Genomic DNA, 25698 nt, shown 5'->3' with positions numbered 1-25698 from the left:
ACCAAGTTTTAACTAGCTTTGTATAATGTTATACAGATTTGTTACTGCCATTGTTTGTACTGAGAACATATAGGCTTAAAGGCAATGATATATGGGTATTCTAAATATCACCTTATATTTTGCATCCAAATATCATATCATATTTGACCTCTGACCTCATGTTTACATCTCACATCTAACTTTCTTTCAAGTTGAACCCACAATGTTTTATATCTTTAAAGAAAGTGTCGTCAAAACAAAGAATGAGGTGCCTAGTTAGTTTGAAATATCCTGTTGTATAACATTATATAATACCGGTAAGCTAAATTATTCAGGTCCTCTTATTTACAAGTTACCCATTACTAACCCCTGCATAATGTTTGTGTAATCACTAAGTATTTTTCATGCTACCCTTATCTGATTTTTACAGCTTCACAAACGTATTAAAGTATGTTTAAAAAGAACAAAGAAAAAAGAATATATACAAAATAGAGGGATTGTTAGTTTCGATAATAACTGAAAACATAAAGTTCAGAACAGCTTTCCCACCTTGCTTTTTCACCTTTGGCAAGATCTCTAGTTACACAACACATAATAATAGCTGCCATGTGCAGTCAGGTAGAGGGACGTCTTAAGGAGGAGCTTCTGTTAAGATCGTGAACTAAATAAACTCAGTGAGGACGTTTTAGCAAATATTATACCAACCTCACTGTGGCAAACTTTTAAAAGTTTCTGTAACAGCTGTCAGAGAACAGACAGTACGGGCACATGTTAACATCTTGGCAGATTGCTCCATCTACGGGTAAATAAGACTGTCAAGGAACATTGGGTAAGTTTACACCACATTGATTAGTAGACAAGACAGTAGACAAGTAGACAAGATCTTGTGTATCAGGCGCTAAAGGTCCCAATTAAATATTTTGATTTAATTGGGAAACAATAAGTATGATAATAATAATCAATAAAAGTAGGAGCTATCGGATAGTAAACCTGCAATTTCAAGAAGGCCAAAAAAGGAAACATATTGTTTAATAAGTAACTGACTATTAACGTCAGAGGTGAGTATTATAAACACTATTTGTGGAAATTGTGGAAAGTTGTTTGGATTTTATGCTTCTTATGTGTTTCACTGACTTTATGAATGTAATGCTTCACGTCATCAGAAAGTCAGCGCAGTTGAGTTTTACTGAATAACCTGGCAATGCTTTTGTATGCTCTCTAAAACAATTACGCATATCATTTTGTCATATGAAAAACAAAACTAAAAAAAGTTTGCTTTAAATAATAAGTACAAATACCATTTTGTTTATTTATATTTAACTGATTATTTAACCATTTCTGTATGCAAATAACGTCAGACTTTTAAACTAGGCGGAAATGACGACATACCAAATACCCATATATAGCACTAGCCAAAACAATGCGGTTTTAATAATAGTTTTATAGTCTAACCAAGTTAACAGTGCCGTTTTTTGCAGTTACTTGCATTAAAACTTACTGTTACTGCGAAATGTCTAAAACTTACCATTTACTTATCAATATTACATGTAAACGGATGATCCTTAACTAAACCCGCCAAATAGGTCAGGCTATCAATGTGTTAAATTTACGGTAAGTAACGAGAGTTCAACTTCCGAATGAAATATTTGTATTTCAAAATAAAATTGCGTCAATGTAGCGCATCGTAGAGAACTTGTTGTGAAACGAATAAACCGGAAGCCGCTTGATTGCTCAACCACACACCGGCGCTTTCGCTATGCCCACGTGACGCGCGTAGACGGTAAGGTAGCTGATGCGGTTTATCTGTTAGTAGTATCAATAAAGACGGGCTACAGTAATACACCAGTATACTTCATTTGTTCCTCGGGTTCTTTTACTTTTACACAAATGTAGCTTTTTCTAATGGCAAAATACATTCGGACTCCGGTCAGTAAGCCCGTAAATTCAGCTGGTAAGTAATGTTAGCTTGATTATTTTCCCGGCAAGGAATAGGTAGCTAATCAATAATGGCATAAGTAATTACGGTTTTGCCTTGATTGCTTAATTGATAAGGAGCTTGTCAGTCACTGCAGTCTCACTGGCAAGGTCAAACTGCTACAAATAGCTAACGCAGTTCACCAAGCTGCCTTATATCAACGCTACGCACCCATCGAAGTGCAGGCACAGTGATTTTGTTTACCGTGTAATACCCCCCACCCCTCCTCTCCCCAATGGGCATGTGGAAAAGTGGTCGCCATTGCTGACACATAGAAGTGTTATTCTGAAGGTTATGTAGAAATGCTTTAAAATAAGTAGGCGGTGTCGAACCTGACTCAGTTGCATTTCTCATCTGCATGTGAGTGCGGCTGTCCGTGCCGGGCAGGTCAGCTCAGCAGCAGGGCGTGATTTTCAGGTTATTCTCCCCACCCTTCAAGTGTCGCCCTGGTAACGTTCATTTCCCCCGACCACCACAGGATGCTGACAGCCACTTGGGTGGGGCTAACGCGGATGACAGTAGACGGGAGGAAAGCTCAGGGATAAACCAAAGCGCACGGGATCAGTTTTTTTTAAAGCAGCGCAGGGCGGCTGGTCGGTGAGAACCATGACCAAGCCGGAGTCGAAGAAAAGCGGCGTGGCTGCGGGCAAGAGCGTCGGCGAGCAGGTTAACAACGGCTCCGTGGATCCAGCGTGTCCGGATCAGAGCACAGCGATCAAAGCCAAGGTGATGAAGCAGACCTCCAGGGAGAATCTGCACCGGAGAAACACAGAGTGCGAAGTCTACGACGACGGAACCAACACCTTTTTCTGGTGAGTGTTAGTGTCGGTGTCAGTGCAAGTTCACGGCTCCTGCAGAGACAGAAGGGGAGGAAGCATTTGTTAGTTGACAGCAGGGTGTAATATGTGCTTCAAGGTGAACTGAAAGACAGGCCCAGAGCGACCTCCATTAATGACAGCAGATAATGTGACCTTGCTGTAAATGTCAGGTCAAACTGAAATGTTTGTTGTTTTTCCATCCTGGTGCAACTATTCCAGTAAGCATGATCCACTAAATGTCACTTCTGGAGGTGTTGTGGGGTTTGTAGTGTTGTCATGGATGCTCACATTGCACATCCAAGCTCAGGGCTCAGATATGACACTTGAGAGATTCTTTGACATTCACGACAGATCTGAAGGTGTGCCAGGTATAATACCTGTCCTGCAAAGTGTAGAAATGAGCACATACTTCATTTGCCTTTCCTAACACCACATGTTTTATTTCTCACTACGTAAAAAAAGTATGTATGAGCCAACTAAAAAAGAAAAAAGCATGCACAATGGGAATACCACACGCATGTTGCAGGACATGGGTTTCGTTATGATATGCTATGCAGCTAGTTTGGAAAAGTGACATTCTCTTCTGCAGCCCTTTTTAATTTATAGCTACGTTAGCTTTCCAGCCTGTCACTCGAGGAATATTTAAGCTTCTCTGAGTGTGTGTGCGGTTTTCATTTCTGCTTTGTGTACAAAAAAAATATGGATTGAATAAGAATCTGCTAAGCTATCCAATATCATTGACAGCAGAGGAGACTGGTCCTCCCAGTGGGAACCTTAATGAGAATTTCTCATTACTGTGGTACGGCCTTGGCATCAGATTTCTGTAGTGAGGTGTTATCAGGAGCTAAAATACCTTTGTCTGTTGCAGTTATGAAAATACAAGAGTCTTGTTTTATGTGGATTAATAATCAGGGTCACTTGTCCAGAACAATATTGACAAATACATGAGGGCAGGGTTGCTGTATTAGACTGAACCTAAACCAGGTTTTACCCACTTATGTGGCAATTAAATGTGTCGGCAGTCATCCAGATGCAGTCTTACGACATAGCATTGTAAAGTTTAGAGCTGGCTTCTAGGGCTTTTTAGCTGTTTGCTTTAGGGGTCAACATAACAACAGTCTGTGGGTGTTGTTGATTGCATCCTGAATTTTTGCCGTCTAGTATTACATACATGAACGCATTAAAAAACAAGAACGGAAAGTGGTTCTTCCTGTGAGTCATTTGAATTTACATTCTGCAGTTATTTGTACGATTGAACCTTTTTTGTGGAACATTTTCAAGTGCTGACTGCAGATGATAAACCTGCATGTATGAAGCAGGTTAGGAAAAAGATGGCAGTTGTTGGTGTATTTCCAAGTGTGTAGGTGGTAGGGCACCACATGGACTCTGTGTGTCTCCCAAGGGTTCAGAGTTCATAGTAGAAAGCTGTATGGCAGCAGCTTTTGGTTAAAAATGGTATTCAGCCTGCGTCACTGGCACAGGAAGGAACTGACAACGCCAAACTCTTTTTTTTTTTTGGGTAAAGTTTTAATATGCCTTATAAAGAACTCGGACTTATTAAATGTGATTGTGCTGGCGTTCCACTTTTATTTTCCCTTAAACTGATTTAGTGCTGAGGCATTTCAAAATAATGGCAGTTTTGTTCACACTGGTTTCGGCAAATGTTTAATTAGATGAAACTGACAAGGAGACGCATTGTATTAAATTGTTAGTTTGTCTCTGCTTGTCATTAAAATCGAAGGCTATTTTAATCCAATTTCATCCTTAAATCTAGACTCTGATTAGTCATGAGGCTGGCATAAAGCAGAATCTTTTCTTGTCTTTTTTTATTTTTTTTATTTTTTAAATCTTAACTTCAAGCTCAGAGGTGCACTTTGTTTCTAAGCTTAGCTGGTTGCTCTGTTGCACAAAACCAGTATTTCCGCTGCACTTTTCCACTCTTGGTGGTGGTGTATCGTTGTCAGCGAAGAGAGAAACCATGTCCTCCCCCTGTGGCTCCAGCCAAACAGGTTGGATAAGGAGGTGGAACAGGAAAAAGGCTGACAATACCTGGTGTGCTGTCTTGCACATCAAGCTTCAGCCAAAAGAAATGTGACTCAAAGTTGGCACTTTATTATTTTTAAAAAACTTCTTACAGAATCGCTATACCTCACTTTCAGGTACCCTTTAATTATTTTTTTCTTTTAATCTAAATTCTCAGAGCAGCACATTGCCTTTGTAGTTTTAGATTAGATAGATTTATAAAGTATATGTCGCTTGGCTGTTTACCCCAAAATATTAAGGCTACTGCAGCTGGTGACCCTTTCATTAATGAGAGGGCTGGCAGGAATAAAATGCACTTGCTATAATTGTTCTCCACAGGTTTAAAACTTGAGGCGTGATGGCATCTGTCATGTAAGATGTGTTATGATTGACATTTGGTTGTCACACGGTTTTGTCTTAGCTTATTACAGATATTTAGGTATTCACATAATGGTTAAGTAACAAAAAAGGTGTCGTACAAATGTTTCCTGTAAGTGCTTTGTAACTAGTACGAGTAACACTCAGATCAGTCATTGGCACACACTGTCATGTAAACAGGTCGACACCAGTGTTGATTGTGTTGATTGTTTTCTATTTACTTAAGCTTAACAGTTCACCTACATGTTGCATGTTTGGATGCTACTTGGTGTCAGGGTATATAACCCATTACTTTGGGGTTTTAACCAACAGACAAAATGAGTTTTAAAAATATCTGGATTAGCTTTATTCCCAGAAATCCCTCCTCCCTAATGAATACTGGCTCAGTCCACCTGCAGCCTGATCAGCATCAACATTCCAGGAGTGATAAGGAAACTCGGTGACTCTGCCACTGTTCTCAGCAGTCACCCCATTTGTCTTTCTAGAACTTATCAACTGTTATGCACTTGTCAGCATTCCAAATACCATTCAGGTCCTTTTGTCTATTTCTAATCGAGAAATCTCCCATTATATAGCGTGTATCCTCTTGACCCTGACATTATCGTAAAACTTTGCCCTGTCAGCTGAGGTAAATACCTCAGGTTGCCTGGACATATATCTAAACAACTAGAATGTCACACCACAGAGGCCAAAGTATGTTTGCTGACATGGGGTGATGGAAGATATAGCTTGGGCCTGTAGCCAACAACATGGCTATCAAACTCCAGCTCACCTTGTCTGCCAGAGCATACAAATTCTGTTGTTTAAACAGACCTGATATAAAGCTTTTCCATCCACTGTCAGGCACAAGACATTTGATGCAAAAGCTATTTTTGACTTCAAGTTAAAGAAAGGTTTGAACTGAAGCTTATCACACACTTTGTAACTATTTTTAGCTGTAGCAACACAGTTTCCCAACAGATTTCATCTCATATTTTGTCCTTGATTTACCCCTATATATGCCTTTTGATATTTGGAGGCAACAAAGATGTTTTTAGCAACGAGCAGATTTACGTTCAGATTTGTTTAGACCGTTCCAATGTTGTAGTGTTATCTCAGTGTTGCTTAACTTTGTCCCATGGTGATGTTAGACAACATCAGCCAATCTAGGGGTTTTTTTTGGTTGTTGTTTTTCTTATGTCCTGTGCTGACTGGTATTTGACTTTCCTGTTCTACAAATGGTACTATCGTCCTTCTCTCTGTCCTTTCCCCCACTTTCACTGCAGGCGAGCCCATACTGTCACAGTGCTGTTCATTCTGACCTGCGCTCTGGTCTACGTCACGCTGTTGGAGGAGACTCCTCAGGACACGGCCTACAACACTAAAAGGTCAGTAGGTTGCATTTCTCCTTTCCTCAGTGTCACCAAAGCCAAAACACTCCAAAACTCAGGCACCCAAAAATCTACTTTAACCCCAGGAGACTTAAACTGAAGCTTCATGATATCATTTTTGCACCAGTTTATGGAGAGAAATTTGTGTTTGGTCATTTTGTTGTAACAATGTTTGTTGACAATGCATCTTATACTGTTTGTTTCCCCTTAAATGGTGCCACAATTTGAAGCAACAAGCATTTGTGGGTTGAGCAGCTGAGTTAAATATGCGGGTTGTGACCATGGAAAAAAAACATGGCAATCTTCTCTGCCAATCCCAGGCAGCTTATTCTGCGACTGAATCTTGTTTTGAGTTTCTGGAATGCCGGATGCTGCTAATCAGATGCCAATAATAGATCGTGCTACAGCGGTCTGTTGGTGTCTTCATGGCACAATTGACTGATCTGGATAGGGCCGTGCCACAAGGCAATGTCAAGGTGATGTTCTGCAAAACCAAGTCTCAGGATTATTTGGACCTAGTACCATCTCCAAAGTGAAGTTCCATATAATGTGGGATATTATATGGAACTTTACCATTGTGTCGGCCCATGTATATTTAACAACTCATTTAAGCTTTACTCGCTGAAAGTCTTGGAAATTCTGTTCCAGCTAACCAGCTAGCTACCTACCTTGTGTTTTCCCTTCTGGCTGGGTCTTGAACTAAGTTGCTATCGTGGTCATCCTCCATGTCATTCTGCTGCTTCTGCAGAGGGCATCTCTTACATACTTTTATCTCCACCGTTATAGACTGCAACTGGCAGCAGCAGCTCTTCTTCTGTTCTGGAGATGGGCTACGAGTCAGACAGTCTAACTGGAACAGCAGCAGGTGCACACTGCTGAGGTTTGAGTTCATCTGCTTCGTGAGGGACAGCACATTTTATTGCTCAGTTTTTTTTGTCACGACACACTTGGAGAATAGATCAAATCTAAATGTGGGGGTAACACTGCAATGCAACCAACCAACCAACCAGTAGCTACTCTATATATTTTTTTTTTTTTAAATGACATTTGGAATAAACCACTTATTTCCTATAAACATGGGCAAGGAGCAAAAGTCACCATTTGAGATGAGTCACTAGCCTTTACAGTCACACTCACCTTGAGCTTACAAGGCCATGTATAAAACCGTCTTGGCCATGAAAAGAACACTATAAATACGAGTTGAGCATTTAGCAAGTAGATTTAATGGGTTTTATTTAAACTTTGGAAAGAAATATACATCCAACTTTATCACGTTTATTAAACCACAGAGACTTGGATAAATGCCAAATTATTTCAGTTTCTTTTATTACTGCAAACTACAGAAAGTTGCAGAGCGACTGCTGGAAGTTGTGCCAGCTACTTTGTGCTTCCTGGTAGGAAAAGGCAGGTAGGAGTAGGAGGTGCACTAAAGCAGTGTTCCTATGGGAATACATAAGCTGTTGCAGAACTTGTTTTTCTTGTGGCTAAAGTTTTTTTGGAGCTGTTGCCATGCTGCTGAATAAATATGGAAATGATCAGACCTGTCCCTGATAGTGTTTGTTATAGCTTCTTGTATTTCAAACAGGGAGATTTAGTCAAGGCAAGTTTGCATGTGGCTTAAAACTCCCATTTACGTGTGTTACAGCTAAAAATCTGTGAAACAAAGCAGGGTTATAGTTAGTTGTTCTTACTTTGTACTTAGGAGGTGTATTGAGAAGGTCAGGCACAAAACAGGCTCTATCAATGATGTGTGTTTGCGACAGATGGGGTGATTTGTAGGTTGCATTTGTGTGGATGCTCCTTAACAGGATTTGCTGCCATCAGCGTAGTCCGGCTCCTTGGGATAAATACCCTAAGAGCTTCACCCTGGAAGCGGAGCTCACTCTCAGGCACTGCTTGGTTACTCCTCAACTCTCAGTCAACCCTGCAATCCGGGACCACTCTCACTAGTTCACACACAACTTCACTTTGTGTGTTGTATTCTTTGAACACACATTCATTTGATTCCAGACTCACACAGCGAAGAAATTGATCCCTAAATCTCACATGCTCATGCTCCTACGCTTGTTGGCTAGCACGCACTGTAATCCCATTGTATGCTCAGTCTTTTAAGCCTGCTCTGTTTACTTGTAAGGTCAGGACAGTGTCCTCGTCTGGTCATCTGGTTTTCAGAGCTTAAATCAACAGCAACTTAAGCTCAACTTAGCTGGTCTGGTTCTTAATAAACACAAATGAAGTTGTAATATTGAAATAGAAGTAGTAGACCAGACCTCCAGATTCAAGTTATTTAATTATTAATTCTCCAAGCCATTATGCTCCCATTCATGCCTTGTCTGATTGATCTGACATCACAGATCTTAAAGGTTTACGGGGTTGAAATGCTGAGACTTGTATGTGTAGCTGTAATAAAAGCCTTCCGGCCCCTTTGAAATGCATACTGATTTTAATTGAAGTTACAGTAATGGACAAACTTTATTGAACACGCTGGGTGAACACGTTGAGCCATCACCCTTAGATGTGTCCTGTAGCTACTTCTGAGACTTGACCAGTGATGTGGTGGAATTGTAGGCCATTCTTCCTACAATGCTGTGAGTTCATCAATATTTCTGATTGCTTTAAAAAGCCTGTTTAAGGCATTGCCTGACATCTCAATTGGGTTAAGGACAAGATTTAATTTTTCTCACATACTAATTTGTTTTGGGTCAACACTTTCCAAACTGTTAAATGTTGTTGTACTGTCCTTTTGTTTTTCCTTCAAACACAGAGCTGGACCCTTTTTGTTACACAGGACAAACAGTTTTTACTGTTTACCCACATTCCAGTCTCATATCTGTAATTTGAACGCTGGATTCCAGGTTTTTGGAGAAGTAGTTCGCATAGAGGTTCACTTTTTTCCTAGTGTAAAGAAATGAAAATAGGCTGTTTGTTTGTTGGTGGTTCAGTAAGAACACATTATGAGGAATCAATACAGAAGTCTTTGTGATTCCAATGAATTCCCAAATGTGTGTCCTCTAGGGGTATTGTGGCCAGCATCCTGGTGTTCCTCTGTTTTGGAGTGACACAGGCCAAAGATGGACCTTTCACCAGACCGCATCCAGGTATGAAAAGCACATTTATCACCAGGTTAAAGTAATTCATGTCAGATCTCTTTTTATATTGAGAATATAGCATAAGTTAACAAAGTTGGCACTTGGAAATGCAAGTCAAAGTTCATATTAAAGCCATGTAGTGCTCTTTTTATTGAACCCTGGTCTGTTTTATTACCTTTTCATTAAATACTGGACAACATCCAGGATATGCCAGTTTGACATTTGTTTGGCCTCTTAAAGCTTCCAGATAAGTGAAATGATTGAAATGCTTTAAAACAAAGGTTGAAAGGGGATTGTGAAAACTGATTATATAAAAAATATGTTTGCATTAAAAGCAGCTGACAGTTGCGTCCGCAGTTCAGTCGGTAGTAATAACATTCTCATCCTCCTAATGGAAAATACACATCCTGGTTAGAATCAGCAGCTGATTGAAGACAGTCATCAATTTAAATGAGTTTGCAGCCAGTACAGACAATCCCAAATCAAATGGCAGTTTGTGACAAGCTCACATCTGATACAGTTTTTTTTTACCTTTTAATGTAATCAAACTGTTGGTAAGGTCTCCACAAAGAGGCTTTTGCTTGTGCCATGCAAATGAATTTATATGAAACATCTTTGATCTTGTCATCCAAGCGGGAGAGGATGGAAAGAGATGACATTTCATTACAATACAGATGCAGGGTTTTCAGGGCATATGCATGGGAAAAGGGAGAGAAAGAGCAATCTGTTACTTGTCTGCATTATATGACACTGAAATGCGGAGCTGTTGTAGGACATGTGAAAAGCAATTGATTATGCTTGTACTAAAACCTGTTGCTCACGTAGAAAAATCTACGTGCCTGACTGCAGCACGTAAGCTGTGGCAGTTGGATTTCTGCTCTAATGCTTTTGTAAACTTGCATCCTAACAGAATCTTTTCCTTCTTTAAATCTGATGCAGTTTGTAAAAGGTGCTACTATTTAAATAAGAGCACTCACAGCTTTTTAAACAGAGCTTTCATGCAGAAAACACTTAACATCTCCTGCACAACACACACACAACAGCTAACTCCAGAGGGAAAGGGAGGAAGGAAGGAGGGAAAACAGGGCGTGGAAGGCAGATGCAGCGACATGCTCAATACTGTCGGTTGTAGGTAGGCGTGAAGTGGTCGAGCGAGTATTTGACTGCATTACTCGCACCTTTGTGGGCTGATCGAGGGATGTGGTTGTGTGTGTATGCAATTGCTTCAGTCTTTTGCTTGTTAATCCAGCAGGGTAGGTTCTGGTGTTATTCACATTACAGTTGGCTCTCCATAGAATACCATCATGGGAAAAAGACCCAGTAGGGTTTTTTTTTTCCTCCTTCAGATTTAAAACCTGTAGCTCCTGCTGAATCACGGTCTGGGTGTGTCAAAGGAAACTGAGCTTGTGAATGTGAATCACCACAATAATTCAGCTCAATAGCAGTTGGAATAAAAGCACTCCTCATGTGGGACTTTAGGACTGAGACTGGTGTTTACCACACTATATATCAGTCCTTTTACTTGATGTTTTATTTCTTAATGAAAATCAGTATCTCTGTCTTAAATCTTCAGAAACACATTATGACATTATGTGTATACTGAGGTAATTCAGGCAGATGTTTATTAGTGGAAATGAGCTAATGATTTGGGGTTGAACCAAATACCAGGACTAGGGATGGGTATCGAAAACCGGTTCTTGTTGAGAACCGGTTCCCACTGTTTCAATTCCTTTGAATTGTTTGCCATTTTTGCAAACGATTCCCTTATCGATTCCAGTCGCCCCGAATGACGTCACCACGTTGCGGAGCGTCATTTACCTGGCAGGAAACACGGCGGCTCAAACGCTCAAAAGTTTGGTTATACTTTACGAGAACGGATGACAACGGGGCAATTTTCAATACTTGCAAAGTAGATATTTCATTTAAGGGAGGAAACACTACGAATATGCAAAAGCATTTGCTCACAAAACACACGATAACCTTAAATGAATGTCATGTTTTTAATTCCGCTCCGGACTCGTGAATCTCAACCCAGCAGCAGCGGTAACGTTTGCACGTCCTCTCCCGTTAATGCGGCAGGTAAATAATCAACTAACAGTGCATATTATGTTAGCACGATCTGCCTTATTACAAAACCAGCCATTACTGTGCATTTAGGTGACCATGATGAGACAGACAGAGTCTGGCTGGCTCAGATGCTGGCAGTTCTCGCTGCAGTCTAGCGGTAGCGTTTCCTTTCAGGCCAGGATAGATGAATGTCACCGAGCAGGGACTAAGTTTGTGGTAAAAGGCTTGCACCCATTTGCCACAGCAGATGCCCCGATTTTCAGTAAGTGAATGTGTTTAATTGTAGGCAGGGACATTACTGGATATTCTTGTGCAATTGCTACAGAATAATTTATGTTATACTTTGTTATTGCTACAGGAGAATATTTATTTTATTATTTTACATTTACAATTTTTTTTTTTTTTTTCCTGGGGACCCTGTGACACCCCATTGAAGAGCCGTAGGCTGTGGATCTCTTAAGATCTCACTGTTGGGTTTGTAAGGCCATGTTACTCCTAAATTTCTATCTTGTTCAAAGAGAAGATATAAAACAAAGTTCTAAGCTACTCGACCTGTGTGTTCTCCTTTTTAAAAAAAAAAAGAATCGATAAGAGAATCGATAAAGAATCGAATCGTTAAACAGAATCGAAAATGGAATCGGAATCGTGAAAATCTTATCAATACCCATCCCTAACCAGGACCCCTAGCAGCTCATTTCTGTGTGTGTCGTCAGGTGCTCTTTTTAAATGTCTTTAACCAAAACCCACATTATACGTTTGTTTATGGTGGTTTTTGTTGGTAAAGTAGTGGGAACTAAATGTCAAACTTGGGGCAGCAACGTTGGAGTTATGTAACTGGGCAGTAAAATATTAGTCTGGACTGAGTGTCAAATGTTCATAACTGCAGGGAATAGAAGTAGTTAGATTTGGAACGTGGAATGTTCAGCACAAATAGGAAATTGTCATGTAATGTTGTTATTATTTGTTTTTTCATTGTGTTTAAAAAAAACATAGTACTAATTTAGTTTGTATTCAGTGTAACTGATTTTTCTCTCGCTCTAGCTTACTGGCGTTTCTGGCTCTGCGTCACTGTCGTCTATGAACTGTTCCTCATCTTCATCCTGTTTCAGGTTGGTGTGGTGAGAATTTTGCTGCCTGGAAAGGCTAGAACACGTCAGATCAACACGTGCAATGCAAATTCTTAGCTCATGGGAACTCTGTACACAATCACATGACAATTTTCCCTCCCACATCAAACTTCTCTTTTTGAGTTTTCTACTCAGTGATTTTTATGACATGGGTTTTCTGGACGTTTGCTTTGACATTTAATTATAATCGTGGTCTCCAAAAAGAAGGCCAGATGGAGTCCATAAGTACTTCTTAAAAGTGTAGTCAAGCCTGGGCAAAATATTGGGCTTTTTTTTTTCCCCCCCTCCCACTATGATATGTCTGTTCCAGTCTCTGGTGCTTTTTCTGCTGTGATCCCTGGAAGCCTCTTTTCCCCCTCCCAATTTAATTAAATTGTCACTGAGCCAGGCCCTTCACACTGCCCTGGACACTGTAAAAGAAGAAGAATAAAGGGGGGGGGGGTATATTTAACCATCTACTTCCTGTTTGTACAAGGATAATTTTAAGTTGTTGCTAGGTAAAAAGCAATAAAATTTTACTTTTATGCCACAGAAATCTGCCGTTAACTGAAGGAGGACACCATCTGATGTAGCCTGTGTAGAAATGTAAGTTCTGGTGGTACTTGCTCTTATTCTTATCCTCTTTTATCCAGACTGTGCACGATGGACGACAGTTCATGAAGTACATTGACCCCAAATTGGGGGTTCCTCTCCCTGAGCGTGATTATGGGGGAAACTGCCTCATTTATGACCCTGGAAACACTACAGACCCTTTCCACAACATCTGGGTGAGAGAATGAATTTTTTTGCTTTTTATGTTACTTTCCTCTCCTGTGTGTCTTTGCAGGTAGGAATGTTTGTAAGACTTTTTGATAGTATTATGCCGTTAAAAAAACAACTGAGTAAGAAACAGGCCGCCTTCCTAAAAGTAAAATTTCTTGTCCAGTTATGCATTTATAAGTTTATGCATATTGTCCTCAATTATTGCTATAAGGAAGTGGCCCAGATACAGAAAAGAAACATGGCAGTTTAGATGAATCTGTGTATGGCCTTTTGTAAAACTTCTCTTATCTCTTTTTCTTCTGCTTTATCTCTCTTTCATTCTCAAACACACACAAGAATACAGTTACTGTGGAGGTGTGCAGCAGCTTGAGTCTGGGGCAGATTACAGTCCATCAATAGAACCAGGCCTTCCTCTGTCTGCTGCCATGACCCAGAGCCCACCTCCACTAATAGTCTGATTTTGGCCTCTAAAACCCCATTTCTGTGAATAGACTTTTTAAAATGTCAAATTAAAACCACATATTTATCAATAAACTTTACTTTGGTTGTAGGAATTTTTAATAAATAAAAATGTGTTGGGTTACTAAGCAGAAATAATATGATCCAAATAGTAAGGGTAGAACTGTGTGTTTAATTGCATTTTATTTGTGCTTTGTGATGCCCAAAGAGGCTTTGTCCTGTTCAGTGACCCAGTACTCTCTGTGCTCATTTCTTCCTGTTTCCAGTGTGAACTAGATGCGATGCTTTATTTGAACACAGATGGTCTTATTTTAACTGTCCGAGCACAAATAGAAAGCAGCAGGACTTTTTAGAGCACAGGCTGTGTGTGTCTCCAAGCACACTTGCTGTTTTGGGTTATATCAGTGGAGCAGTGAAACTTAAAACAGTGCTCAATGAACTGAAATGCAGTTTGGAAATGTTAAGAAATGCACAGACAGTCACAGATCTGTGTTTTAATGGAAAGTTAGAAACCATAGGATGCTTATCATAATCCGCTACCAGTGTAATGCAACACATCTCCCTGTTAAATGGGCTACTTTGCAGTAAATATGGTGGATGGTTGGCACTGCACTCAGATGTGGAATTTCACAAATCAGTGGCTGCATGGTTATCAAGATCAGGGTTCTGGTGCCTACATGTGGCTGCTGGGATATGAAACACCGAAGAAGCAGCTGTGTGCAGTTTCTTACACTGCATTGTATTTATGTGTAGATAAATGGAGAGCAGTCAATATACAGGCTTGGAGTGATTAATAATTGTTTGTATTGACAACATAGGCTTAATGGGAATGATATATTTGCATATTCTAAATGTCACTTTATAGTTTGCATCCGATTATGTCACATTTGATTTCTGATCTCACTTTCTCATTTTCACATCTGTTTTTCTTTCCAGTTGACCCTAAAAAAAAAAAAGAAGTTATTTTTACCCCTCAGTCGTAAAAGGCTGAGGGGGTATTTGTCGGCACCCAACTTTAGAAATGCAATAACACAATCATTAAAAACGATCAACAGTTTAATGAAAGGGCTTTTCACGTGTAAGATTTAGGGGCAAAATTGTAGTTGGGCTTGCTGTTAAACATCATTTGTCTCTGCAGGACAAGATGGATGGCTTTGTGCCAGCTCACTTTCTCGGATGGTATATCAAGGTAGGTTTGGAATTAGCTGTCTGACATGTTTCATAAAAGCAGTTGAGCGTGCTGTCCTCACTGTTATGTACACATCACAGATTTAAATGGTTTGACTTTGCAATGATTACAGAGCACCTAGTCAATAAGTGCCAAGTGAGGTCATTCCCATTCTAGTGTGATCATTTATTGACAAATAAAGTTGCACCTTTTTTATTGTTTATTGTCTGTTATCTTGCTGACCTTCTCACACTCTATTTCCCTCCAGACTCTAATGATTCGGGATTGGTGGATGTGTATGATAATCAGTGTCATGTTTGAGTTCTTGGAGTATAGCCTGGAGCACCAGTTGCCTAATTTCTCAGAGTGCTGGTGGGACCATGTACGTACATTTGTGCTGTTTTCTTCTAATTACAAAATACTGTGTGACACACGTTGAGGTTATTTTGGTTGTTTTGTCTAAGTTTTCTGAGTGAGTCTTTTGTAGTAAGGCACAAATGGTAAGAATGAACAATATCTAAAAAAAATGCTTGGCACATTGAAGAGAAATGAACATAAGATCAAGATGTCTTCTCTTTAAAGTGTAACCGTGTTTACTGCAGATATAATCCTGCCTAATGTGTCCATATTAGACAAGAAGTTTCTTTGAACCAAAGTGTGAATAGATAAAGTGTTCAAAACAAGGATTGCATTGTAACTGTATTGTAAATTTAAAAGTAAAATTAAAGGGTTTTACGGACATTTTGCAGAACACATTATATTCATCATGTGTTAAGTTGGGAGGTTCACAGATCTCTTGCTCGTCAGCACATTGATAAGTAAAAGCACAGAAATTGGAAGCATGCGAGTGATCATTTTGCTAGTGATATTTGTAATGGCAACAAAGTGCTCATTTGTTTGCATGATAAGAACTTCATACCAGCAACTAACCAAGTGGTCTAATTAACAGAAGGGGTAGCTGGTAAAGCCAAGTGAGCACTGCTGGAAAGCAACAGGAAAAACTCCAAATATAAACAGACAGTATAGGTATTATGTAATTATAATCACGACTGTAAAGATAAATACTGCGGTTGCTGTTGCTACTTGTTACACACAAAAAAACCTTAGTTATAGTAAATGTAAATTATATTCAAGGTGGAGGAGAGGTGTGTGATAGTTGGTTTGGAGGATCACTGCACCTCACTTACCCCTTTTTTTTTTTTTTTTTTTTTTTTTTTTAAATTGTTTCTCCATCTAGTGGATCATGGATGTGTTGGTGTGCAATGGTTTGGGGATCTACTGTGGCATGAAGACCCTGGCCTGGTTGTCAATGAAACCGTATCAGTGGCAGGGCCTCTGGAACATTCCTACATACAAGTATGACTTTATGAAAGACATTTCTTTGCAAACATTTTAATGTTGGGCTTCTGTATTTGTTTATATTTAATGATATCTCTGTCTGTACTTGGCAGGGGGAAGATAAAGCGTATAGCATTCCAGTTCACACCTTACAGCTGGGTCAAGTTTGAGTGGAAGCCTGCTTCAAACCTTCGCCGCTGGCTTGCTGTGTTAGGCATCATCTTTATGGTAAGAAATGCTAACATGAAGGGAAAGCATTTGTCTCACTGCAAAAAATGATGACATCACCATACAATAACAATGCACAGAAAGCGTAATGTATTTAGACTCTGATATATAGATAATACATGTTCATGGACTGGCCTAACCATTATATTGATTAATATATTGCTGATATATCTCTATCTGGATTCGTGACTATTGATAAACTGGAAAGAGTAAAAGAAGAGATCATAGAAACACCCTTCAACCATGGTTTGAATGTTGCCGTTGCTTAGTTTGTCCGCCAGATGCCACTCTGCTACTTCCCTGTTAGCAACACATTGTAACGCTGAAAACATGACAACCACCCGATGTGAGCAGAGGCGGGTGGAGCATAAACATCAAATCCACAACTTGTGACAATCGATCAACATTAAGCTTAAACAGCACTGTCCTGTCGTCTTAGAAAGGACTCTCAAATAACTGCACATAACAGACGCATAGGAAATGTGTTTCATGAATCGAGGAGAGAGGAAAAAATATCAGATTTGTAATTCATCAAATATGGGCGTAGTTATGTTGGGCCCTATTTCTGTTTTTGGTTCCCTGTCTGACACCTGAATTAGTTCACGAAATGTAAAAGGCTAGTTCTTGTTAGCTAATGGAAAAGAAAGACGTGCCCAACATGGACTGATTGTTGTAACTTTTTCTTCTTTTCTGTGTTGTTTTTGTGTTCTTGGTGTTTCTAAATTAAGATATTTTATCTCCTATCTCGCCAGTTTCTGTTGGCAGAGCTGAACACCTTCTACCTGAAATTTGTGTTGTGGATGCCTCCTGAACACTACTTGGTGCTGCTTCGCCTTGTCTTTTTTGTCAACGTGGGGGGCGTAGCCATGAGGGAGATCTACGACTTCATGGATGACCCGTGAGTAGCAATGTGCAGCTTTTCTTTTGGGAGTTGGACAGTTTGACCGGGTGTATAATAAAAGACTGTATGTGTTTTATACACACCGAATAAAGAACTTGTTGACATTCAGCACTGATTGAGTTTAGTCAAGTGTTTGCTCTTGAGTTTTAAACTGGTTATCGTAGTGCAAATTGAAATCAGAAAACTAGATAAGCACAGCAGTGAAGAAATGTGTGAGTCTTCTGTGTACTATACACAGCAAAAATATTTAGTAAGAACACCATTCATACATACCAGCCATGAGCAAACATGTGCATTGATAAGAATATGGTTACTAGTAACAGAAACAGACAGAAATGTTTCGTTTTCTGCTATTTTTCCAGTGTTGGGTCAGTGTTGGAAGATATTTCTAGTGATCAACTGATTAAACCTGAGGGATTATAGTCTCATTAAAAATAAACTCAATTAAATATGTCCATGTATTCCATATGTATATAAAAGCCATTTTTAACTGTTTAAATACCAAATGAAGGGAAATGTGTGGCGCTCACGCACAGTGTCAGATTAGTTTGCCAAGTATGACTAGCATTAGTGGACTTCTTTACTTGCAGGTTAACGTCGTCACAGCTGCTGTGCAGAATGTTGTTGGGAATTACTCTGATTGCATTCCAGTTCATTGTAGAACAGCCTACATACATCCATTCATTTGCTATAGCTAAGTACTGCAGTACTGTACTAGTTCTGTTTAACCAGTGTTGTCCACTAACAAAATTCGTATAATTACTCAGACTGTAGTATTTCTGGTAGACTAGAAATGGAAGTATCATTTAACTGTTGACTATTCACATGCATGGGTAGTGATATAGTGCTGTGCGTTACAGTGTTACATCACAGGCATACATGATATTAAAAAGTAAATATTAAAAATAAACCTAAAAAAGTAAATGTATCCTCCCTATTGAATAATTTTTCCACAATAACATTGTTTCATTTTCCCAACAGGAAGTTCCACAAGAAGCTCGGCCAGCAGGCGTGGCTGGTATCAGCAATCACAGTAACGGAGTTCCTAATAGTGGTCAAGTATGACCCCCACACCATCATGCTGCCCATTCCTTCTCTTATCATTCAGTGCTGGTTTTTAGGAATCCTCCTCATACTTATCTGGACCGTGTGGCGGTTTTTCATCCGGTAAGTAGTGGGATGGCTTATTTTATTTATTTATTTAATTGTATTTGTGGTTGTTTTGTTTTTTTGGGGGGGTTTTTTTGGGGGGGGGGGGAAGCTGAGGGTGACAAACAATGTTTGTTGAAAGGTAATGAAAGTCTGTGCTCTTTGTGTAAAAACAGCTAGGCTGTAAGGAGGAAAGATTTCAGCTTCTTAACCATTTCTAGCTTGTGTCTAGTAAACACAATAACTACATTGGGACCAAAGTCCAGTCAAGTATTGCTCTGTTTTTCTATTTTGGTTCACTGGACATCGTGCAGTCTATTTGAGACAGGTCCGTCTGCCTTTGGGTCGTTCTTCTCTTTTAAGTTATTGTTTTTGTGTGTGTCAGCTTTCTGTGGGTTTTCCACTGGTCTGTTTCATATAGAGTCCAGTTATGGATCTGTAGAGACATCTTACATGGTAATTATAGAAAGGGAAGTTGGGAATTGGCAAAAAACAGCTGTTTTCCAAATGAACTTTATACACTCATGCAGGAAAAGATGACAATCTGTTTCCATGCTGCTGTTTTGCACTTCACTTTTGCTTTAAATGCACTGTTCATGGTGACTGATGAGGAAATGCAGTTTAATTACAGTTTAAGAAAGATCTCTTCACACGTGTGAGACTCCATCTAGTGTGCTCCTGTATTTGATTTAGTTATTCCTCATGAGCTCATGGAGTGTGTTCTTTTTCTTTTCTTTTTTGAAATGTAATTCAATTTTTTTGAGCTGCCTTATCTTTACTGTGTTGTTAGGTGCAGCCTGCCCTGGCATGTTAGGCTTGTTGTCTGTTTTCCCCCCCCCCCCCCCCGCCCTTGCCTTTTCCCTCCCCTTCCTTACTACTTCCTGCTCTTGCTCAGCAATAATGCAGTAATGTCCTAGGTATAGGAAAAGTGTAGGGTTTTTATTTTCTTTCTTTGTTTCCACTCTTCTACCACATCACCATTTGGATCTATAATCATTATTAGAGGATCTATGGGATCCTCTAGAGAACGTCTGTGGTGAATTTTATCATCTTCATTTCCCTTCACATCATTTTTACTCTGTTCCAGTCAGTTTAGTGATGCTAGAGGGCATTCAGTTTGTGCTGACACTGTTTAAGTGAGTCAGGGCAGTGAAACCCAGAGGAACTGATACCCCCCACACACACGCACACAGACACACACAGACACACCCACACACTAACCATCACATGACAAGAGCAATGAGATCAGCTCAACCACTTCTTCTGGTCGACTAAAGACAAAAGTGTTATTCTGATCAAAGTGATTTTTTTTTTTTTTTTTTTTTTTTTTAACCGAGAACCTTAAGAATTTGCAAGCACTGTTTGACCCTATTGCACACTCCCAGTCTGTTACCTAATATGCTTCATTTAGTATGAGTGGACCGAGGCAAGTGCTGAGTGCATGTTTTGTTTTGAGGTGTGTAACTGCTTGGTGCTCTTCCATTAAGTGTTACAGAGGTCCTCATGAGGAGCATTCAAAATAATATTGTTAACAATAAACATAGTATCAATAATAAGTACTTTTTGTATGTTTTTATGAAGTGCTTCCCAGAAACAGAATAAACTTACACGAAAAGAAATGTTAAAATGTATTTATATATCATATATATCATTTAAAATAAGTTCAGTATCAAAAGAAAACTAAGATAAAGAGCCGAAGCGATCGCCTTTCATCTGTAAGCATGAGATGGACACAGTTAACGGGTTCCTGCCAGGGGATCTCAGACCATGACCCGGTTGCTATGCAGCAGTTGAAGTACATATTCTGGAGTCAGGCGATGAAATGCTTTAAAAGAAATAAGTAAATCTTAAAATCGATTCTAAAAGTCATGGACAGCCAGCGTACAGTCATTAGGGTTGAAGTAACACGTTCACTTTTCCTGGTTCTTGTAGGAAGTCTTGTTGCTGCACAATCTGAGCACAAGCAGAAGTCTGTGTATTGATTTCTGATTGTTACCTGTTAAGAAACTATTGCATTAACCAGAGAGAAGGTAAAACTGAAAATGAATGTCACTGAAAACTCAGTGTTGATCGTATCCTCGCACTATTCCTAAAAAATGAGATTAAAATCAAACAACACACCCAGATTTCTGGCAACTCGGTAAACTGATAAAGTTGGTACTTGGATGCAGGCTGTCTAACCCAGATCTAAGAATTTTTGTTTTATTGGAGTTAATTTTTTTTAATAATAATAATAATAATAATAATATGTTTTTAAATGCACATATCTGTTTCTTGATGTTAGTTAAATAGTTTGTAAGGTTGATGAAACTTGTTGAACCTTACTGGGAAATGGAGCAGTAGTTATCAGCATAGCAGTGAAACAAAATGTTATTTCACTGTATAATGTGGCCAAGTAGTAGCGTATATAATGAAAAAAGTATATTATTATTGTTAGAATGGCATCCAGCTTATTTTGGGACACACAAATGACATTTGTTGTCAAATACACAAAAGGTCCCTGCCCTCACCCTCAACCAGTGGTGGCAGATGTCTGCCCATCCCTGAGCCTGGATCTACCTTCCAGTTCCTTCCCACTGTCACAAAGTGCTTGCTTAAAAGGGGTCGTTTGATTTGGTTTTCTCTGTCGGTGGTCTTCTCTGTTTTATTCATTTTCCCCCCTGACCTTCCTAAAAGCAGGGATTTCATACAGACTGACTAATCGATTCCTGTAGTGATGGATTTATTTAACAAAGAGAAACTAGGAATTTTTCTTATTCTCAAAAAGTAAGAAATGCAGCTCACGTGAGACTTTGAGAGCAGAGCTTTATCTTCTGTTTGTGATGTTTGTTAAAGTAATCAGCTGTTTCGTTTGTTTGTTTTTCTTTTAATATAATCCAGTGTATAGTGTAGGCGTAGGAATTATAACAAATAAACATTCTGTGAGAAAAGTTAGTGGACCAGAAACCATCTGGGAAGACATGACCCTCAGGGATGACGCACTATAAATAATGCGTGTGCGCTTTCCTTCTGTCTTCTCACAGTGACATCACACTCCGCTACAAAGAGACGCGCCGGCGTAAACAGGAAGCCCCCGCTGACTGGGACCGCCCGCTGGGCAACGGCAGCACAGCCGCCCCCTCCGGTCGCAGCAAACTGAACGGCAGCTCCGAGACGCTGAGGCAGCGGAAGTCCTGAGAGGAAGCCGGTCAGTCACGCTGTCTGCAGCGAATGAAGGGGGACAGTGAGAGGAGTTGAGGAGAAATGTAACACAAGAAGACACTTAGAGGATGGACACATACTGTTCTTGTGCCTACATGAACCAAGTAGTTATATAACACAGGCAAGGGGGTGAAGGGGGCAATTTTCATTTGGTGTATGTGTAGTTATTGTCCTACTTCCGGTATTTACCTCATTCTGTTTCAAAGAACATTTGGTGGATTAACAGACAAGATAGTTTTGCATTAGTAATATATTTTTTGAATGTTTGGTGATGCGGTGAATCAGTACAGAATCGGAAAGTAGATGTGACCAATAATTTTTCCATTTTCTCAACTGCACTTTGTCTTTAAAAACAAAAAAGCGAGAGAAGAAGAATGGAGGAGGAACATCTGCCACTGTAAATATGCTTAACCCTGTGTTGTGCAGTCATATCAGTGCAGGTGAGAAAAAGGAGAGCATTTAGAGGAGTTTCTGAAGGTGTAATGACTGATCTGGATTCTGTTTTAGTATCCACTACTATGCAATCTTCAGTATCAAACTGGGCGCAAGTAATGATAACAACACATGGCTGTTCAGTTTAGTTTAAGTGACACTTACTTTACCAGCTGATTCCTGATTCATTCTGACAGCTTACACTAGGTTTAGTCCCAGGTACATGATGTATTGTTTACATGTGGAAGACAATTCAAGCTTCTTCTTTTTTTTCTTTTTTTTTCATTTACAGTTCAGCGTTCATTCCTGGAAGCACTGAGCCTTGAGGGTTCTTGCTCAGGATCCTCCTTTAGTCACACACAAGAGAGGAAAACTGGTCAAAGCCTTTCTTTCCTCTCAAACTTTGTTCTTGACAAGAACAACAAGAATAAAATAAAGATGTACTATATTCTAGTTATTTAACTGGTGAAAATAATATACTTGGTGTCTGGGATATAGTTTGAGTGTTTTTTGTTTTTTTTGTAGCTGTTTTCTTATCACTGTTATTTCTTTAGGGTAAATCAATGCTAAACACTAGATTCCTTTTTTGTGAAATGAGGTTCAGAGAAACCTGCAGCACTAACATCCACAACAGTCGCATTGATAGGAAGCTGTGCTCAGTTTTCCTCAGACTGTGACGTGTTTGTTCCCCGCAACAAAAAAGGATAAATGGCAGAGATGTGGGTGTTCCTCTACACTTTTTACCATTTGTCACTTTAGAATTTAATATTCTATTCCTTTTATGCCAAACATTCTTCCAGTTTTACATTTTGGGGGTTTTTATGATTTTTTTTTTTTTTTTTTTTTTTTTTTTTTTTTTTTTTTCCCCCCCCTCTTCTCAGCTTTGCGAGGGTCACCATATTGCACATGCAATCAGCCAAAGCTTAAGATCTGGTTCTTGCTAAAGCCATAAGTACCATCCACCATGAGGTACCATGCACCTCAAACTGCTCATTTTGATTCTTTCTGAGTTTCAGCATCGTCAGTGTCTGCGTCTAGTTATAGTGTTACAAAAGGTCACCTGGAGGTCAGGCGGCTAAAACCAAATTCACCTGTACAGCCACGATTACAGCTAAAAAGTCTTAATTATGAGGAATTGTCTTAGTTGCTTTTGATCTGTGTCGGTGACAGCTGCTAAATGTAGAGCTGCCACGATTAGTCAGCTGATAATGAATTCATCCTGAAAACATCCCATCACTACTTGCTTACACATTTTCTTAAAATGATCAGCAGATTAATCTGATGATGAACACAAGTGTTAATTGCTGCTCTAGTGAAACATGAAAGTGTTTCAAAATAAAAATAAGCTTTACATTAAAATTATTTAGGTGGTCAAACTGAAAAAGCTGGAAATATCAGCATGTTCCAGTTTCACTCCAAACTCTCACTGTTACCAAAACATTGCGTGCGTGTCCTGTGACTATTGGGGTTCAGTTAAATCTGTGTTCCTCACCGTGTCCCGGTGACTCTGTGCTACATAAATGATATCTGTGAAATGAGATCCAAATTCTGGTCTGTTTTAGTGAGGCTGCAGTCGTTTTCTCGTGAATGTAATCCAGCAGATTCAGATGTTCAGATTAGAGGGTCACAAACACTAAGCTGAACATTGATTCTGCAAGGCTGCACCTCCTGCCGCAACATTTAAACCACTGGGATGCTAATAAGGTCTTCTTTGGGTCTTGTGGGTCATTTGCAGTGGGTCCTCCAGTTTGACCTTCTGAGGGAGGCCCCTGTTTATGGGGGAAATGTTTAGTTGGGAAGTACATGATGGAGTTACTTATGGATGGACTCAAGGGTTTCCCAGCAGACAATTGCCTTGTAACGTGACCGATGTTAATCACTTCACCTGTCAGTGGTTTGAGTGTTGTGGCTCTTGCTCTGACTGCAGCGATTTCTGTGTGAATTTCAAACTGTTTAGCTGATATTTCAGATTTTGTGCTTATTTAACCTGTGCTGTGCTAATTCGGCTGCTTGAGGGTTTTTTCTTTTCTTTCCTTTTCTCTATCAGATACTTTCAGACACGGGCTGGGTATCCACTGTGTACCTGTGTTCGTGCCTCGAATTGGTCAAAACTGTTTTTTGTTTGAACTGAAAACTTAAACCCAAGTTATGAATTTGCACATCAGCTCTGCATTAGAAACAAGTGAATTATAAAAAAATAACTTGAACATGTAGAAGCAGTGTGGATCAAAGTGGAATAAAAAACAAAACAAAAACAGGAACTTTAGTGTTTGCGGTTCAGTTTAGTTTCACTTGCAGCCTCATGGGGGCAGTAGATGCCTCGTTATCTCTGCCCTGTGCAGTCATGTCTCCTGGAGATTGATCATTGACTGCTTGCTGTAAATGCCATTTTCAACTTGGATTGTGTAAATGTGAAGATGTTGATCATAAAAAGTGAATATGCTGCTGCAACACATACTTTTATAATGTTTTCAATAAAATAATAAAAACTGAACTTTGCACAGTCTTTTTTTCTGAATAAATCAGGTGACAGATGTTATAACTGCCTCAAATTGAATTAACTGTTGGTGCTTCAATGCAGTTAGTGACCACCCACCAGTAATACTATAAGTATTGTGTCCTTTGTAATATCTATTCCAGAGTTTCAGTTTTGTTATTTTTGTTGTAAGGGCAGAAAGTTTGCTTGATAAGTTTGTATACAGTGTCACCATGGAAACAAATTCCATCAAATCTTTATCTGTTTTGCTCTTGATGTACTCGTTAGACGGGCTGGACATGTGCGTCTACAAGGGGAAACTGCCACAAAACTTGGGAAGCAACTACCGGTACTAAAATGCTTTGTCACACATCTGTGGCATACACACTTTTTCTCTTCTGAAGTTTGAAATGTTGCCAGCTTTCCAGATTCCTCAGTTTTCTATAAAGTTACTTGTGATTATGGATTTTACACAAGATAAACATTGCAAATAAATAGTATCACCATTGCGCTGCCGCCAAATTATCACAAGATAGTGGGCATGCAAAAAAGAAGTCTTCAACATTTGTCAGTTCCAAACTATCCAATCCACCAGAATAAAATATCCTGACGACTATCAGTTCCTTTTGGGAAAGAACAACAGTGGTACCTCAGTAATCAGAACTGATAAATAAGCAGAATCCAAGCGGACTCAATGGCACTGATGAGTAACAGCACCTCTGCAACTTTGAACTGGACAAAAGACTAAGGAGATGGATG

General features: G+C 39.5%; 1 protein-coding gene across 4 annotated transcripts; it reads left to right on the top strand.

The window, feature by feature from the left end:
* The first annotated feature begins 697 nt into the window (after nt 1-697).
* ptdss2 (phosphatidylserine synthase 2) lies at nt 698-24957 on the top strand. 4 transcript variants are annotated; one of them, XM_040026260.1, is made up of 13 exons: nt 698-808; nt 2433-2766; nt 6438-6539; nt 9558-9640; nt 12740-12807; nt 13458-13592; nt 15185-15235; nt 15483-15596; nt 16452-16570; nt 16666-16780; nt 17533-17678; nt 18663-18848; nt 21854-22007. In XM_040026260.1, exons 2-13 carry the CDS (start codon nt 2561-2563, stop codon nt 22005-22007), a joined length of 1479 nt encoding a protein of 492 aa, XP_039882194.1. In that variant the 5' UTR covers nt 698-808; nt 2433-2560. The 4 variants fall into 4 exon arrangements, with proteins under 4 accessions (XP_039882194.1, XP_039882193.1, XP_039882196.1 ...); XM_040026259.1 differs by lacking the exon at nt 698-808 and adding an exon at nt 1473-1590; XM_040026262.1 differs by lacking the exon at nt 698-808 and adding an exon at nt 1771-1930 and having other exon boundaries at nt 21854-24957.
* Nucleotides 24958-25698: the final 741 nt, after the last annotated feature.

This window comes from Simochromis diagramma, unplaced genomic scaffold, assembly GCF_900408965.1.
Source record: "Simochromis diagramma unplaced genomic scaffold, fSimDia1.1 OVJJ01000293.1, whole genome shotgun sequence".
NCBI classification, from domain to species: domain Eukaryota; kingdom Metazoa; phylum Chordata; class Actinopteri; order Cichliformes; family Cichlidae; genus Simochromis; species Simochromis diagramma.
This window is presented reverse-complemented; position numbering and strand designations above follow the sequence as displayed.

Coding starts and splice junctions, on each gene's coding strand:
- ptdss2 (XM_040026262.1), top strand. CDS start 2,561: ATGACCAAGCCGGAGTCGAAGAAAAGCGGCGTGGCTGCGGGCAAGAGC. Junction 2,767..6,437: donor GGAACCAACACCTTTTTCTG/GTGAGTGTTAGT, acceptor CTTTCACTGCAG/GCGAGCCCATACTGTCACAG. Junction 15,236..15,482: donor TTCTCGGATGGTATATCAAG/GTAGGTTTGGAA, acceptor ATTTCCCTCCAG/ACTCTAATGATTCGGGATTG.